This window comes from Camelina sativa, chromosome 7 (genome assembly GCF_000633955.1).
Source record: "Camelina sativa cultivar DH55 chromosome 7, Cs, whole genome shotgun sequence".
In the NCBI taxonomy this organism is placed as follows: Eukaryota; Viridiplantae; Streptophyta; class Magnoliopsida; order Brassicales; family Brassicaceae; genus Camelina; species Camelina sativa.
This window is the reverse complement of record NC_025691.1, coordinates 16,454,914-16,471,896: the sequence shown is the minus strand read 5'-3', so window position 1 is coordinate 16,471,896 and position 16,983 is coordinate 16,454,914. Positions and strand designations below refer to the sequence as shown.

At 35.1% G+C, this 16,983-nt stretch overlaps 2 protein-coding genes across 3 annotated transcripts; one reads left to right on the top strand and one right to left on the bottom strand.

The window, feature by feature from the left end:
• LOC104701284 (ABC transporter G family member 39-like) lies at positions 213 to 6,473 on the bottom strand. 2 transcript variants are annotated; one of them, XM_019227656.1, is made up of 20 exons: positions 6,087 to 6,473; positions 5,871 to 6,000; positions 5,600 to 5,688; positions 5,437 to 5,521; positions 5,068 to 5,358; positions 4,904 to 4,994; positions 3,900 to 4,800; positions 3,631 to 3,791; positions 3,290 to 3,393; positions 3,044 to 3,209; positions 2,886 to 2,948; positions 2,658 to 2,779; positions 2,232 to 2,564; positions 1,856 to 2,146; positions 1,695 to 1,778; positions 1,487 to 1,620; positions 1,173 to 1,400; positions 901 to 1,072; positions 563 to 817; positions 213 to 482 (listed from the first exon to the last, which is right to left on the bottom strand). In XM_019227656.1, exons 1-20 carry the CDS (start codon positions 6,470 to 6,472, stop codon positions 213 to 215), a joined length of 4,356 nt encoding a protein of 1,451 aa, XP_019083201.1. In that variant the 5' UTR covers position 6,473. The 2 variants fall into 2 exon arrangements, with proteins under 2 accessions (XP_019083201.1, XP_010415237.1); XM_010416935.1 differs by having other exon boundaries at positions 2,658 to 2,788; positions 5,880 to 6,000.
• LOC104701283 (LEAF RUST 10 DISEASE-RESISTANCE LOCUS RECEPTOR-LIKE PROTEIN KINASE-like 2.8) lies at positions 14,796 to 15,908 on the top strand. The gene is made up of 2 exons (XM_010416934.2): positions 14,796 to 15,612; positions 15,696 to 15,908. The coding sequence occupies exons 1-2, from the start codon at positions 14,907 to 14,909 to the stop codon at positions 15,899 to 15,901; spliced, it is 912 nt and encodes a 303-aa protein (XP_010415236.1). The 5' UTR covers positions 14,796 to 14,906; the 3' UTR covers positions 15,902 to 15,908.

Here is a 16,983-nt window from a genome sequence, read left to right as displayed (position 1 = left end):
CCCCCCCCCCCCCCCTTTAAATGTACACCATGTTTGGGTGTGAATGGAAACAAGTTTTAGAAAAATAGGTGTAATTGTCATTGTCTCTAAATAAAGAAACAAACAGCTAAATACATTGTTTATATTCAAGATTGACTTAGCTATTACGTCACCATACTAGACTTTCCTTTTGTAATAAGTTCATAATTTCCAACACTATTCTGTTAAGGTCTTTATCTTCTTTGGAAGTTGAGGAACTTTATACCATAGGCGAAAACAAAGAAAAAGAGCAAAATCCATGCGATATGGACTACGGCAACAACTCGTAAGAAGTCATGTTCGAACCCGAATCCTTCTTTGAGCAATATTTTGAGATCTATGTCTCCGATCCCAGTGATGTGCACCACAGAATCCTTGTCTCCTACTTGAGATGTGATGAGTCCGTACAATGTCCAAGCCACAGGTGTTGCCCAATAGTACCATCTCCACCATAATGGTATTTGCTACATTTTAATCCAAACAAAAACTTTAAACTCTTAAAAAATCTGTTGATATATTATCAAATGTAAGTTGCTTAATTTACCGATCTGGGGATGAGGAAACCGGAGAAGAGATTCCAGAGACTAAGGAAGAAGGACATGCAGATTCCAGCAATCTGATAGTTTGGTGTCAATGCCATAAGCATCATACCGTATAGCGTAAAGTAGATGAAGCTTGTCAACATATAGTAGTAGAACCACAAGAATTTGGTCACAGTCCAATCGCATCCGATCATTGAGTAAAGGATCAGCGTGTACACTCCAGTTTGTATCGTGTTGTACATGATTTCCACTGCTACCTGCAGCATTTTAAAATTCATTTTGGTTTGATTTCTGATTGTTGTCAAACTATATTTAAGAAAAGTATTAGAATTATTTTAACCTGTGATATTGCATAAGGAATGGCGGAGTACATTCCAGCTGCTTTTTCACGGTAGAAAACTGTCCGCTCAATGGCAATTGCGGGTTGAACTGTTGCAGCGTTGGTGGCACCAAGAAACAATACAGCAGCGTACATGGCTCCAAAGAAATTATTCAAGTCTTGTTCGTTCTCTCTGTTTTGGTTTTGTTTTTTTTGGATGAATACGTCACGTTTCGATAAAATGATGATTTAATAATGTAATAGAGAAAAAGAAAGAAAAAAAGAAGTCTTACATTTTCGTTCCTATTTGCCAGAAAATTAGACCAAACAAGACACCAATGACTACTGTCATGAGAAACCGGATGGCATTGTACTGAGGATGTCTCCAGTAGGACCAGTACTGTTTCCAGAAGCAAGCTTTGGCTTGTGTAGAAAACGGTTGCGCATACTTGGTTCGGAAGTAGAGATCCTTTGATCCAGGTGGCGGTGTACTGAGTTCTTTGATGAGTTCTTGATTTCTCCTGAGGTAAACGTAAGAGTTCGTATATAAAAAGACAGTGTAATAATTAATTCTCTTGTTTATCAGTAGCATTTTTCTTAAACATACCGATAAAGAGAGGAGTTGGCGAATATTTGAGAAAAGTCCAAGCTCATTTGTGACTCCAATGAAGGAGTAGTAACGTCGAGCATCCACGTCGCAGGATTGGATCCGTCTATGATCTTTGGAACCCCTTCAACAGCCTGCAAATAAGTTTATCAATATAGTTAATTAATTCCATGATGTGAAAAAAAAGAAGAAGAAGAAGATGATTGACCTCAAAGTATTCAATAAGTTTCTGTGATTGATGCCCTAAACTTCCAGCATATATAACTTGGCCTCCTCTTTTCATCAACAGAAGCTACATTAACCAAAGATGATTTGTTAAATTTATTATGTTTCTTGGACAAAAAGTGGAATATTTTTTTGGAGGCAAACCTCATCGAAGGATTCAAAAATGTCGATGCTAGGCTGGTGAATTGTACAAACAACAGTTCTCCCTGTATCTACGGTATTCCTAACAGTACGCATAACAATGGCGGCAGCTCTTGCATCAAGGCCAGAAGTTGGCTCATCCATGAAGATTATAGACGGGTTAGCTACCAATTCAACTGCAATAGTAAGCCTTTTCCTCTGTTCTGTTGAAAGACCATCAACTCCAGGAAGGCCAACTATTGAGTTTCTAATGGGTTTGAGCTCAACCAGCTCCATCACTTCCTCAACAAACATCTATCAATCACATAGATAAGCAAAGGAGTTTACTTGTTTATCAAGTCTTGCACGTGATTCTGATTTTTCATAATAATATACTTACCTCTCGTGTTTTGGCATCTATATCGGCTGAAAGACGAAGCCAAGCTGAATAGATGAGGGATTCATAAACAGTAACATGTGGAGAATGGATATCATTTTGTTCACAGTAACCGCTGACTCGAGCAAATGTTTCTTGGTTCTTAGGGTAACCAGATATGCTAATACTCCCTTCGATGTAACCACCTGTTTTCCTACCAGCCAAGACATCCATTAACGTTGTATTACCTGCACCACTTACACCTACCAATGCTGTCAATATGCCTGGCCTGAAAGCTCCACCAACGTCTCTTAAGAATTGAAGTCGATCGCTTTCAACTCCTTGAGCCTTCATTTCCTGCAATAATTTTAAAGGAACAACCAATGAAACTTAAGGCGCATTTGTAACGTAACTTGTGACGTCTAAATAGTATGAGACACAGTTACTTACTGCAGGCATATCCACGTAGTAGTTCACATTGTTGAATGCTAGAGAAAGCGGTTGGAAAGGTAAAACCATTCCTCTCTTTGGATCATGACTTGAAGAACTATTGTTGAGTTCCATTACAGAACCTGCAATTTCTCAGTATAGTCAGAAGAAACAAGAAACATAATCTAGTTTGAAGCAGACAGAATAATCGAAAAAAAGAAACTTCAAATTAAAGAAGGCAAAGATCACCTTCTGTTCCTTTTTGTTTGTCTTTAACTTCTTCCTCCACTGTAGCTTTGGAGTTACCAAGAGCTGAATAAATTTTTATTTCAAGACCATGTCAACTAGATAAATGATTCTATTCCAAAGCCTAAAATAACCGGGAAACTAGAAGTAAGAGCACTTACGGTTCAAATACATCAAGGCTAGTATATAAAAGAGATTGAACAACAAAGAAAACCCAAGTAGCGCCACAATACTGATCCAAAACCAATATGGCTCCGTGAAGAAGCCCCGGCTCTTCAGTAAGACTTCTCCAACTGTTTTCGCTTTGATGCTCGTATCATAGTTGGGCTGCATCATGTAACAGAACAGATTTAGCATCACAATTGAGAAAGAGTAGTCAACAAGAGAAGGATTTAATGAAATCTTACACTGCTCCATCGCTCATCGAGAAACTCATTCATAACAATAGCCGTTTGTCCATACATCACAGGGGACAAGTAATAGGCCCAAGTCATCCACGGCTGGATATCATCTGTGAATCAAAATATATAAATAATGTTTTCACTTAACAATCTCATAGACAGTTGCCGCAAAATGATACTAAAAGACATTACGTACCTCATTAGGAAATGAGACTAGTTTGATTCATTAGCTCAAGCATATTTTAAATATGCTCCATCATAAGTTATGTAACTTTAATAATTCCAACGTATGTTTTCAAATATTTTATTTTATTTTAACTTTCGAGTATATATAATAGGGTCAGTACCTTTAGCAATAATGAAGCCTCCAAGAGTAAATACAATTAGTAATGTGAAGGTCCCGATTGAGTTAGAGATTACTTCTGTTCTTCCAATGGCTCCAAGGAATCTAAACAAAGAGAGGGCCATCTGGTTCACACAGAAGTATGCTAATAACTGCCGGAAAAACCTAATGTCACAAGTTTGGTTAGTTCATGAAAATGAAAATAAGAAGCATATAAAGAAAAGTTCTTTAGTGATCTTCATGAGCACTAGAAGCAAAATCTAATAAATATACCTTGCAGCAGAAGGAGCAAAACCAATGGTATAATATGTAAGACCGATCCATATTCCTGATTCGATAAGAGATAACGGAATCTTTAGAAGCCAAGCTGGCAAGGCGAAAGCCCATGGAGGATAGAACAAGAAGTCTCTCTGCTTGTAGAAAACTGGGAGCCTCATCACAGTAAATGCTAGTTCAGCTAGTCCATTAAACATTACATTGACCAAGCTGAAAAAAAGAGCACCGTAAAACTTTTGACCATCTCGCACCGTGCCTACATGCATTTCTGTCCTGAGATAGACCATCATGGTAATCAAAGACATGATGGTTATCTGGACAGTCTTAAAGACATATACAAATAAGTTGCGTTTCATAAGTAGCCACTCTCTATCAAAGCATGCTTTGAACAGCTCCCATTTTGATATACCATACTTTTGTGTGACAAGAGCAGCAGAATGGGTTTTAGCTTTATCATAGGGAACCCTGAACTCTGAAGTGAGTTGTTGCCTGGTGTGAACAGAGTTAAAACCGCTTGAGGAATCACTCACGGAGACATAGCTGTAAGGTTGTTCTTTCCTGTTCCAATATTGTTCTTGGTCCTTCTTAGATGTAACTTCTTGCAAGAAATCTGCAACCCCTTTCCTTTCAGGACATTGGAAACCCATGTGTTCAAAGAACTCAAGAACGTTGTCCCGTGAGCCTTGGTAGACAATTTGTCCCTTTGAGAGTAAGATAATGTCGTCGAAAAGCTCAAAAGTTTCTGGTGCAGGTTGTAGAAGTGAAATAATCATTGTGATATCCGAGATATGAACTAGTTGCCTCATGAACTTGCAGATTTGGAATGTTGTTGAACTATCCAACCCTGTTGATATTTCATCCATGAAAAGAGCTTTTGCCGGTCCTACCAACATCTCTCCTGCTCAATTAAGATTAAGTGTCATCCAAGTTTATGAGCACGTCTACAATGTTACTGTAATGAATAATATATCAAAGTGAGTGTGTAATTATAAAAGTTTTACCTGTTGTTAGACGCTTTCGCTGTCCACCAGAAACACCTCGTCTCATTACGTCTCCGACAAGTATGTCAGCACATATGTCTAGACCAAGTATCTGTCAAGTGAAACCAGGTATAAGCTCAAAATATTTTTCATTCACTTTGTTAGAGAAAGCACAAGTAAAGTACCTTAAGTACATAATCTGTAACCAAAGTAGTTTCTTGCCCTGATATCGCAATAGATTTCATAAACGCATCAATTTTAGGGTCTGGCTTTATTCCCTCTTCTCTCTCCCTCCTTGAGAGATCAGCAATCAACTGGTACCGTGTCCCAACACCTAAACATCGTCCCGAAAAGTCCAGTGTCTCTCTCACCGTCATTTCCCCAAAGTGAAGGTCATGTTGACTAATGTAGGCACACGTCTTTTGAGGAACAAACTCGTGGAACTCATGACCGCAATAAGTTATCCTCCCGGACATCTGTTTGCCATTTACGGGTTAGATGATAATAAAGAATTGGAAAGGTTCTCATCTCAACCAGGAGTTCTAGGTAAAAACCTGGAGGGTGTCATCAAGCTTCCCAGCCAAAGCTTGTAACAAAGTTGTTTTCCCTGAACTTGGTGGACCAAGTAATAAGGTCATCCTGGAAATGTTCAACAATACTACTGTATCTCAAACTCAAATATAGCAAAGAAAGACATTCACATTTTGGTTTTGTTACCTTGATGGTTTGATAATGCCATTGATGTCTTTAAGTAACTGAATCTTCTTCTTTTTAGATGGAATGAAGTGGAAGAATCCTATAATGCTCTAAATACATAAATTGAAACCAAAGAATTTTAAAGGAATAACATCATTTTTTATATAAATAAGAGCTTGAAAATAACATCATAAGTTTCATAAAATTCAATTTGGACCTCGGAAGTTGAGAGATCTTATTTGTGAAACTTAGATCTTATTTTCTCAACAACACAACCCAATGGATATAAAACAAATCGAACCTCCATTGTATTTAAGGTGACGTTGAAGAGAGTTGGAAGCGCTCTACTAGCACTACACACATCTCCTTCCACTGAAAGATTCTCATACCTCACTTCAATTTTCGGAACCTGGATTCCAACTCTGTTTTCGACAAAAGAAAATCCAAATTTTTCAGCCAAACAATTATAAATAAAAGGTTTGTCTAACTTTTTTGTTATCACACGTACCTGTCTGTTCTTTCTCTCATTCCACGTAGAAACTTTTCATTGTCTTCTTCAACAACACTCAAGATCATTTCCATAAGCTGTTTCTTCTCCTTAGGTTGGAGCCTCATGAGGTCAACATCCTCCAGCTCAATCTCACCATTGACCGTCGTTTGTGGCAACATGCCTTTACGTAGCCGATCAAAGGTTGGCAATCGCTCAATCGCGGCCCACCGGAGTTCAACGTCATCTTCCTCACGTCGTTCGCTCTTCCCAAACACCTCGTCCCCCTGAGATACAAACACATCTCTAAAGCTTTTGGAAGCTCCTACCGAACTCCTGCGACTGGTCGAGGCCAAACTCACTCTCCCGCTCATTCTTTCGACCGGATCTTCATCTCGTCCTAGCATCGCCGCCACTGCCAAGAAGTCGTCCGGTTTGAATTACAAAGAAGAAGACGGATATGCAAGTGGAGATTTTTGATAGTCCGCTATCATTTAAAGAAAGAGTGAAACTTGGAGGTGAGAAGAGGCGGGATAAAAAGTCTTTTCAACAATGAATACACACGTACGTAGAATAGAACAATATAATAAATTATGTATATAAAATTACAAAAAAAAAAGGTCTAATATATCAAATTTATTTTTTTGCAAATTTTAGAAGAAAAAAGTGTTGAGATTGTGGTTTCAGACGAGATTGAAAAAAAATCTATGCAGGATAATTTTAACTTGTTATAAAGGGTGCCATAACAGTTTCTTAAACGTAAAATTATCTTTGATATAATTTAGTTACTCCATATAGTTATTCTAATAATAATTAGAAGCAATAGATAACGCAGCCCACGAAACAAGGGAGTTTCATCACATGGACTATTCAAACTTCAAAGCATTTGGCTATTCCCATGCAAATCAATTAATACAACAGTAATAATGAGTACCATCATAACCATAATCATTAATACCAGTATGTACTTAGTACTACTAATCATCGAACTCAAAGCATTACAATAATATATTGAGTCCCCAAAATAAGAAAAATTGCAGCAGAACAGCCATGTGCACGTACGACATATTTGGTACCATTACTTATCTTGTCTTGTCTTAAATCTGTTAATCGTGTTGTTATAGACTAAAGTCATCGAACAGATTTTGAAAAACTCACAAATCACAACCTCATTTTTGAAAGAAAGACATTTATACTAAACCAAATCACGGCAGGAAATTAGAAATTTTAGCTCTGTATTTTATTTTATTATGTGGAATTTGTCCATCACTATATCTCTTTTAGTTACCACACATGCACATGTATGTATAGCGGCACCTATGACGAAGTACTTTTTTCTTTTTTTAATTTGATCAAATTAAAGACGTACTTTTTATTACTTCACTCTACGCACTCTGAGTATTAAGTGCATAGAGTGAAGAGTGTCATTTACTTTCGACATTTATATAAAAATGAAACGGTTGGATCACTTCACTTCGTACGTTAAAACTCAAACCATGCACATTTTTCAGATTTGATCTATCTAAGACCATCTCCAGTGTTATTCTATTTTTTTCTCTAAAATAGAGCATTGTTTTCCTCTAATGTATTACTATATTTTAGAGTTGAAAATATAATTAGTGTAAAAAAATAGAGGTGAAAATAGAGTTGCTCTATATATAAAGCAATCCTATCATTTTCTCTATTTTAGAGTAAAATATAGAGTAAGGTTGGAGCAAATGTTGCTCTATAATAGAGTTTTGACTCTAAAATAGAGTGGGATTGGATATGCCCTAAACTTCAAAACTGTCATTGCACGGTATAGATATAGCCTATAGGGTCCTATTGATCACGTTCCGATGTTTTCCCCAACTATAATCATTAAATAGTTCTGGTAATGTCTTTTTGTGGATGATACTCGACCGAGCTGAATTACAAAGGAAAATGAAGAGAGAAAGCTAATGATTCGATAAAAGTTGGATAGAAAAAGTTGTTATTTTATAGTTGTGATGATAGTCTTCATCATACGTAATTGTCATGAAATGCCCAAATTAAAATGTTGTTAAAAGACTAAGAGCTAATAGCTCAACCGGTAAAAATCTCTGGCAAAAGCCTAGAGATCACTGATTCCAGTGACGACGTTTGGGACGAGAACATATAATCGCTGATTCGCTGATTAGAGTTACCAAAACAATTTTGATCTATTTCTCAAACAGTTTGGAGAATATATAGGGAAAAATACAACATTTATTCACTTACTCATTATTTTTGTTCCTGTAGATAACTCAAAAAGCAAAGTCTTTTTTCTTCTTCTTCTACAATTCTCTTGTTCACAAAAGTAGAGCTTTCATAATGGTTATATCCTCTCAAATAACTCCAAACCAAATAAATTTTTATATTCTTGTTCAATCTAGCTCAAAAGCTCATGTATCCATCCTTGTTTGTTTGGTTGCTTGTTTGTTGCATGTTTTCTTTGATAGATACATGATAACAAGCTTAAAAATCTAAGTAGACTAACATGCATTAACCTAGTTGCTTGCATGTGGTCTTGAGAAGGTCTAAATTGAACATGCATGCATGAATTAAAGGATAAAAAAAATGGGATATTGATGAGTTCATGAGATGAAAATTAATCTTGCATAAATTCGGTTGTGTGAGCTTGCATGTTTAATTTTTAAGAAGATGGGCGTGCATGCAAAATTTTGTGAGTTATCATCAGTGAACATGATGAAAAATATGTTCACTTGATGGGTAAAAAGATGAGGAAAAGTGGGATAAAATTGCAAGACAAGGTGAATTATTTTAAGAAGAATTGCACTAAAATTTCGTGTGTTTAAATTGATTGCATGCATGTAAACATAATCTTGAGATGCTTGATTTATTTTTCTTGCTTCTCAAGGATTGTGTGGATTTTCTTGCTTGAAATTCTTGAAATTTAGCTTGAAAATAAATTGTGTGTCATAGAAGTACTTAATTCTTTGTGTCTTGTTAACTTAGAATTTAGTACTTAATAGCTAGTTCACATAATTATGATGGGACTAGCAGATGATCTCTGTCCCCAAGAAATAAGTTGATCCGACGAGTTAGCCTTCGCGGTCTCGTGACATGGATATATCGGTGCCTAGCTAGCTACTAGCCCGAGCCACTGCATGACGATGCGGCTAAGAGGTGAAACCAGTTGGTTACCTTTGTGGTTTCAACGCGGTATGGTTGTGGGAGAATGGGACAGAGTGACGAAGGGCCATAGAATGTGGAAGTCTAATAAGGATCAATTTATATTGGTACATTGTTAGAACCTTTTTACCCGATGTGGTTGCGAGGGTGTGGATGTGGTGGTCTATAATGACTAAGTGTCTAGAAGTGGAAAATCTCTTGAATATTTCTAGTCTTGCTTGGGTGTTGCTTGTTGCTTGTTGCATGTTTAATGCTTCCGCATTGCATGTTGTGATTATTGTTGCATGTTTGAGTGTTTTGTTGTGGGGTAGTTGGGTGGGAAGAATGCATGTTAGAGGGATTATCCAACTCACTGAGTAATCTTAGATTACTCATGAAAATATTTTGTCTTGCAGGAAAATATGAGGTGGGGGTATAGAGCTTGGGCAGCTAGGAAACCGGCTAGGGCGTTTTCTTGCTGTCTTGCAAAAGTTTATATTTCTTTTTAACATGTTTTCTTTGAAGTGGATCTAACTGTTTTACTTAAGTGTTTTGTATTGAATGTACATTATACTTAAGTAATAAATCGAGATATTTTCATATATATTCGGACAAGTGGAAATGGTACATGGTCTAGTCTGGGTCAGCACAACGCCACATGCATACCAAGGGTTGAAATGCCTAAGGTACGTACGTAGCGGGTAGGCGTCGCTGGTGAATTGGTCGAGAGTCCTAATTCGTTGGTGGAACCTCGGTGGGGAACGTTTAATGGGGAAGACTGAATACATCCAATCTTCCTTCCATCATCTCTACTACTCTATTCATCGGTGGAACGTTTGATGGGGAAGACTGAATACACCACAAACCCACCAATGTCATCTTCTTTGCTAGCTCCTCTTTTTCACGGCTGACTCCATTCTCGATATACTTACCAATGTCTCCTTTCTCAAGGTCCTCATTGTCTGACTTCTCAAGATCCTTATACAACCATTCTGGAAAGTACATTAGAGGTAGAGGTGTGACCAAATCTTTATTTCTTCCTCGCACCCATCATTTCGAAGACCAACATTCTATTGTTATACACATCAGACTTGTGAGAAACACTCCCGTAAACTCAAGAGATCATCTCTGGTGCATCGTATCCTATTGTACATCTTGTTTCCATCAATGATAAGATGCTCTCCTTCTTCTCACACAGTTTAGCAAGTCTGAAATCAGAAACCATGGGGGAAAGATTATCATCCAACAGCACATTATGAGGTCTAATGTCTTAATGCACAATCCTTGTTTTACAGCCATGACGCAAATACTAGCTACTCCCAACAAAATCCTATACTGCGTTAAATCCAAATTCATTAACGCCTACGTGGGAAACTTTGCATTACCCTTATACCATCATGATTTTAGCAATATATATAGTGTAGGGGCGGACATACGCTTTAGTTTGTGTGGCACGTACCACATGCTATATCCTATATCATGGATGAAGATGACATTGGTGGGTTTGTGGTGTATAATTATTATGTCAGAAAATAATAACACTTAATTATTGTCCCACATGCTGAAATCTGACGGAAGCTCCTTTTATAATATAAACTAAAATTTAATGTAAATTGTATCATAAATTGAGATATACATATATATTAAAATCTCTATAAATTAATACTTTCTAAATTAATAAACATTATAAATTAATAAATTTTATTGATCCCAAATCGAGTTAGTGTAAAAAATATCAAAATTTAATAAGATAATAAGATAACATTTTTTTTGAAATCTCCATGTAAAATATGGTCCCAATAATATTGTAAATTAATAATTATATTAATATATATATAGATGTTGACATATGTATGCTTTAAATTTTTAAATTTTCTTCTAAAACTCATATCTATAAATAATTATTATATTGTAATTTCAAACTATAATGATAGAGAATATTTTATAACATGTCATAAATATAACTAAGTTTTTTTTAAAGTTTTCAATTTCTACATATGCACAATTTTTATTTTGATAGTTTTATAGATTATATGTAATTTATTGTCAATAATGTTTTCTAAATATTACAAATTCAATTCTAAATTGATAACATCCTTAAGGCTAATCTTATTTTTCTAAAATTATCTCATTTCATAATTTTAAAAAATTTAAACGATTAAAGTATATATCTATAAATTAATAATGATTAATTTACACTATATAATAATTATTAGTAATTTATAGATAAATTAATATCAATATAAATTAATAAAATATCATGGTTCTAACATTATTAATTTATAGAGGTTTTACTGTATTAAGCTAATATAGGTTAAGCCCAACTATTTTAAAACTACTAATAAATCAAGCCCAACAAACTAAGAGTCGAAAACTCAAAGTCTTTATACATGAGCCCTATTCGTTTACTAAACGCTGAGATATAGCGACATTTTGAAATAATGTGTCAAGCGAAATAGCAGCAATGTTAAACGGCATTGTGGGCTTGAAAATTACAGATCTAGATGAATCGCGGATAACACCCGTTGATTCGTGAAAGCATCACATATATCGCTGAAAATATCAGCGACACGTAATCTTCATCAGTGTTCATCATATGGGACACTTCTCCTCTCATCTGTGTATACTTTTTCCGGCGACATTATTTTTCTTCTTTACTTGTTGCTGTTGCAGCTTTTAGCAAAAGAACAGGGCTCATGTCTATTTTTTTTTTTAAATCGGGACTTAAACCTAGTTTTTATGAGTTCAACCAGTTCATTGATCGACATCAATACAACTGCACCATAGAGAGAGAAAGTTCTTCTTCCTCTATTTTTGATTGTTTCAAGTACTATTTTTGTCCTCGGTAATCTTCTTATCAAATAACATATAAACAACAGTAAGTTAGTGATCCAAAACTTGTCGTTGGACAAAAATTTTTTTATGTGTTATTTGAGTTATTACTTTCTATTGATTTTCTTCTTATTCTAGATAAATTGATAGTCTCACTCAATTGCTTTAAATATATATTGATGAATTCATGCTATATTTTTACTAGGTGATCTATGGAAAAGTATTTTTCAAAAAACCAACAAGTACATCTCACAATGATTTGGAGAAATTACTCGTGGATCCTGCTGATAGGAAACAAACTGTGGAATATCATCCTAACCAAAGATATGAGGTAAGACGCAAATATTTAGTTAAGGTCCTTATCAACCTCGTGGTCACAAATTTCCTAGAACACTAACCGAAGATAAATTGAGACGATTCAATCCAACTTGGTTTGATCATTATGGTGATTGGCTGGAATATAGTGTCAAGACAGACAAGGCTTTTTGTTTGGTTTGCTATTTCTTTAGAGATTACACTGAAAATAAAGGTGGAAGTGATGAGTTTGTAACAAAGGGATTTTATACATGGAAAAATCCAAAGAGATTGAGTGGTCTCATGTGGGAGAAGTGAATAGTTTTCACAACAATGCATTGAAAATGGCTGATAATTTGATGAGACAAGGTCAATCAATTGTTCATGCTTTTTATAAGCAAGATGATGCAGTAAAAAATGAATACAAAATCAGATTAAATGCTTCAAGTGATGCTTGTAGATATTTATTACGGCAAGGATTACCTTTTCGAGATTATGATGAGTCAGTACAATCAGCTAATAGGGGAACTTCATAGAGCTTGTGAAAATTATTGCAGATAAAAATGAGCTTGTAAGTAAGATTTTGTTGGAGAATGCTCCAAAAAATAATCAGATGGTGTCTCACAAAATTCAGACTGATCTGGTGCATTGCTTTATAGAGGAAGTTATTGAATCTATCATTCAAGAAGCTAATCACGATGTATTTTGCTTGTTGGTGGATGAGTCGGCAGATGTTTCTACTAAGAAGCAAGTGGCAGTGGTTTTTCGCTTCGTTGATAAAGATTGGATAGTAAAAGAAAGATTTATTGGTCTTATTCATGTTCAAGATTCATATTCTGCAACTCTGAAAAGTGCTTTTGATTCATTTTTCGCAAAGCACAGGTTGAGTATGAAAAAATTAAGAGGATAAGGTTATGATGGAGCAAGCAACATGAAAGGTGAATTTAATGGGTTGAGATCTTTGATTTTAAGAGAAAATAGTATTGCATATTGTGTACACTGCTTTGCTCACCAGCTTCAATTGGTCGTCGTGGCAGTTGCTAAAAAACATTTTGAAGTTAGTGATTTTTTTGATATGATTTCGGTCTTGTTAAATGTGGTTGGAGCCTCTTGTAAGAGGAAATATATGGTTCGAGAAGACCAACAAATGATCATCGAAGAAGGAATTAGTCAAGGTGAAATCAAGATAGAAGAGGGACTGAATCATGAGTTTTCATTTCATAGACCTGGTAATACTCGATGGGGTTCTCACTACAATACCTTAGTACGATTAGTTGATTTATTCCCTTCTATCCCGAAAGTATTGGAGTATGTCCAAAGTGAAGGGAGTGATGGTATCAAAAGACGTCAAGCTAATGGTCTCATCAAATATTTGCACACCTTTGATTTTGTGTTCTACTTACAGTCGATGTTACTTCTTCTCGGGATCACAAAATACTTTATCGGTGGCTCTTCAAAAGAAAGATCAAGACATTTTGAATGCTATGTCTCTGGTGAAATCTACCAAGCAACAATTGTTCAATCACAGGGATAATCGATGGGTTGTTGAAAAAGTTAATTCTTTTTGTGAGAGTCGTAAAACTGAGTTGATCATTATGGAAAAAGAATTTGTTGATTCAAAGAAGCCAGGACGAAGAACCAACATAACAAACTTGCATCGTTATCAGGTGCAATGTTTTTACACTGTATTGGATATACAAATTCAAGAGTTTGATGATCGTTTTGACGAGATAAACACTCAATTTGCTTGGTTGCACTGCGTCGTTGAGCCCTTTAGTTCATTCCACGAGTTTGACCAGTCGAAACTTGTAAGATTATCTGAGTTTTTACATCAACTTGATATTTATATCGACAATATCCGTGATGGATAAAAGGTTTGCTGATTTGGAGAGTCTTGGAGATCTTGCACGTGTGATGATGGAGACAAAAAAAACATTTTTCGCATCCTCTTGTTTAACGACTTTTGAAGTTGGTTTTGATTTTACCTGTTGCCATGCTACAGTCGAGAGATGCTTTTCTGCGATGAAAATTGTAAAGACTATATTACAAAACCGAATGGGTGATCAATTTTTAAATGATTGTATGGTTTGTTTTATTGAAAAAGAACACTTAAGTAAAGTGACAAATGAAGTAGTGATAAAAAGATTTCAAGATACGGAAGATCGTAGAATAGTTTTGTAAGACTTCTTGATATGTTTTTGTTATGACAATTTTTTAAGGTTTTATTTTTAGTTTTGGATTTTTTAATATTATTGTTACTATACTTAATTAATTATCTTATTTTTATTTTGTACCCCCATGTTAAATACGTTTCTGGATCGGCTTTGCCGGGATACCCGCAATTTCTTTAAATAAAGAATCATCACAGAAATAACATAGAGAAAAAAACAAAAAATAAACGTGACAAGACTCCTAGTCTATGCTTATGTCCCCCCACTTGATATGGTCCTCAGGCCACTCTCCCCACTTGACATGGTCCTGAGGCTGCTTAATTATCTCTCTCGACCTCATTAATACATTTTCTCTGCTTCTCTCAACACAAATCAAACTACGAAGACATATTGTTCATGAACCAAACAAATCATGTACCATCTTCCCACTTTTTGTCTGATCATTTTCTTCATCTTCTCCTCAATTCACCATCTTCCTTGTGCTTCAAGTAATCAACGACTTGGCTGGTGTGAGACTCCGTTTCAGTGTGGTAACATCACCGCTGGGTTCCCCTTCTCGGGAGGGAACCGTCGCAAAGATTGCGGTCACCCATTGTTGCAGCTTCACTGCAACAAAAACAACATCACCTCTCTATTCATCTCAAACCAAAAATACTCTGTTCTTCATTTAGATCAGACATCTAATACTCTTACAGTTGCTAAACAAGACCTTCTAGGTTCTTTTTGCTCCTCTGTGTTCACCAACACAACCTTACCTCCCGAAACTTTCAAGCTTTCACCGACCTACAAGACCATCACCGTATTCTACCAATGTTCCTCTTTGCCTCCTAGCCTTTCTAGCTACACATGTCCTGATATAGGTCCGATCTCAGTGTCTGAAAACCCTGGTATAAAACCTGAGAACTGCAGTTCCAGTTTCACCTTGATGGTTCCTACAAGTTTTGTTACAAAAGAGAAAGAGTTGAATGTGACCAATTTGGAAAGTGTTTTAAGAAAAGGGTTTGAGGTGAAGGTAGTGATCAATGAGAATGCGTGTCAAGAATGTTTATCCTCTCATGGTAGATGTCATGGCTTCAACGAAATCTTAACACCAGGAGTTAAATGTCATCCACCAAAAGGTATGTTTGAATTTGGATTTTAGTTGGTGTCTACATATTTACAAAATTTCTCTAAATATATTTGGATTATTCAATGTTCATAGACGCTGAGGGTACTTGTGGATATAATCAGACCTCACTTGCGTTCCTCTGCTATTGTAAAGACCCCTATAGCCTATCATGCGGTTCGACTAAGAGTAAGGTTTCTTTAATCCCTGGTGTACCGCTTCAGGAGACGAATCTTCTAGCATCACTAATATTATGTCGAAAAATTAAACGACTTCATTTTGAATCACTTAATAAAAAGTGATGTTAAAATGTGGTTTAGTGTCGTTTAAAAAAATATGTGATTTATTGTCGTTTAAGACAATTGAGGTAAAACGTAATAGTTTGTTTGTAAATACTAAAATAAATGGGTTAGTTTGCAACTTTTATAAGTAAAAGGTATTAATAGTAAAATAAAAAAAGAATTTCTATAGAATATTTTTTTTAGAGGAAAAATTAGAGGTATCCATTGGAGCAAAAGTCACCTCTATTATAGAGTTTCTCTATTTTAGAGGTAAAAATAGAGAAAACCATTCAAAATGGTTTAAGTAGCGGCTGATTTAACGTCATTTACATAAAACTGATGTAATCATTTACCTTTTGAATCAATAGAAAAAACAATGTGAATTGTGATTTGTGAACATATAGTTACAATTTTTAAAACAGATACATATTTGATGCCACTTGTGTCCGTTAAAATAATCGTCGACTGATACATATTAACGAAAATTAGTTACTCATTGACATGTAATGTATCTATTTAAATATTCATATAAGAAGTTTCATCACAAATTCACAAGTTAGACATATACTATGGTGACGATAATGTTATATATAAAGTTTAATAGGTAGACTGAGTTTGATATCCTCCCTGTTTTAAAAATCCCCGTCTAGTATCGATTACTCCCCGCAAAATTGCTAGATCCACTTTTTCCATCTTGATTTATGACTAATCTCCGCCTATTATCAATTATCCAATTATGCCCATCTAATTTGATTATAACCTATCTACTCTGATTACTTTCCGCTTAATTTTGTATATACCGATTATTTTTGTGGCCAAATATAAATTATATATATATATATATAACTTTTTTGTTATATAGACATTTAAATTAAGAGTTTATGATGTTTTACAATAACTAATGTACAAAATTTTAATGAAAATCATTAAAATTTCTTTTAAAATTATGTTTTTATGTGTTTACCGTAATTTTAAAGACAATACTATAGTTTTATATTTTATTTGATATTTGTTTTTAACATAAACAGAATTATTCATATATTTAATACTATATATTTGTATTTTATTATTAGTTTAATAAAATAACCTTAAAATTATTCTTC

What these genes read in the sequence shown, in the direction of transcription:
- LOC104701284 (XM_019227656.1), bottom strand. Translation starts at nt 6,472, where the DNA reads ATGCTAGGACGAGATGAAGATCCGGTCGAAAGAATGAGCGGGAGAGTG. An exon ending in AGCTTGATGACACCCTCCAG is followed by an intron (nt 5,359 to 5,436) that starts GTTTTTACCTAG and finishes AATGGCAAACAG; the next exon opens with ATGTCCGGGAGGATAACTTA. An exon ending in TTTTTGAATCCTTCGATGAG is followed by an intron (nt 1,779 to 1,855) that starts GTTTGCCTCCAA and finishes TGGTTAATGTAG; the next exon opens with CTTCTGTTGATGAAAAGAGG.
- LOC104701283 (XM_010416934.2), top strand. Translation starts at nt 14,907, where the DNA reads ATGTACCATCTTCCCACTTTTTGTCTGATCATTTTCTTCATCTTCTCC. An exon ending in TAAATGTCATCCACCAAAAG is followed by an intron (nt 15,613 to 15,695) that starts GTATGTTTGAAT and finishes CAATGTTCATAG; the next exon opens with ACGCTGAGGGTACTTGTGGA.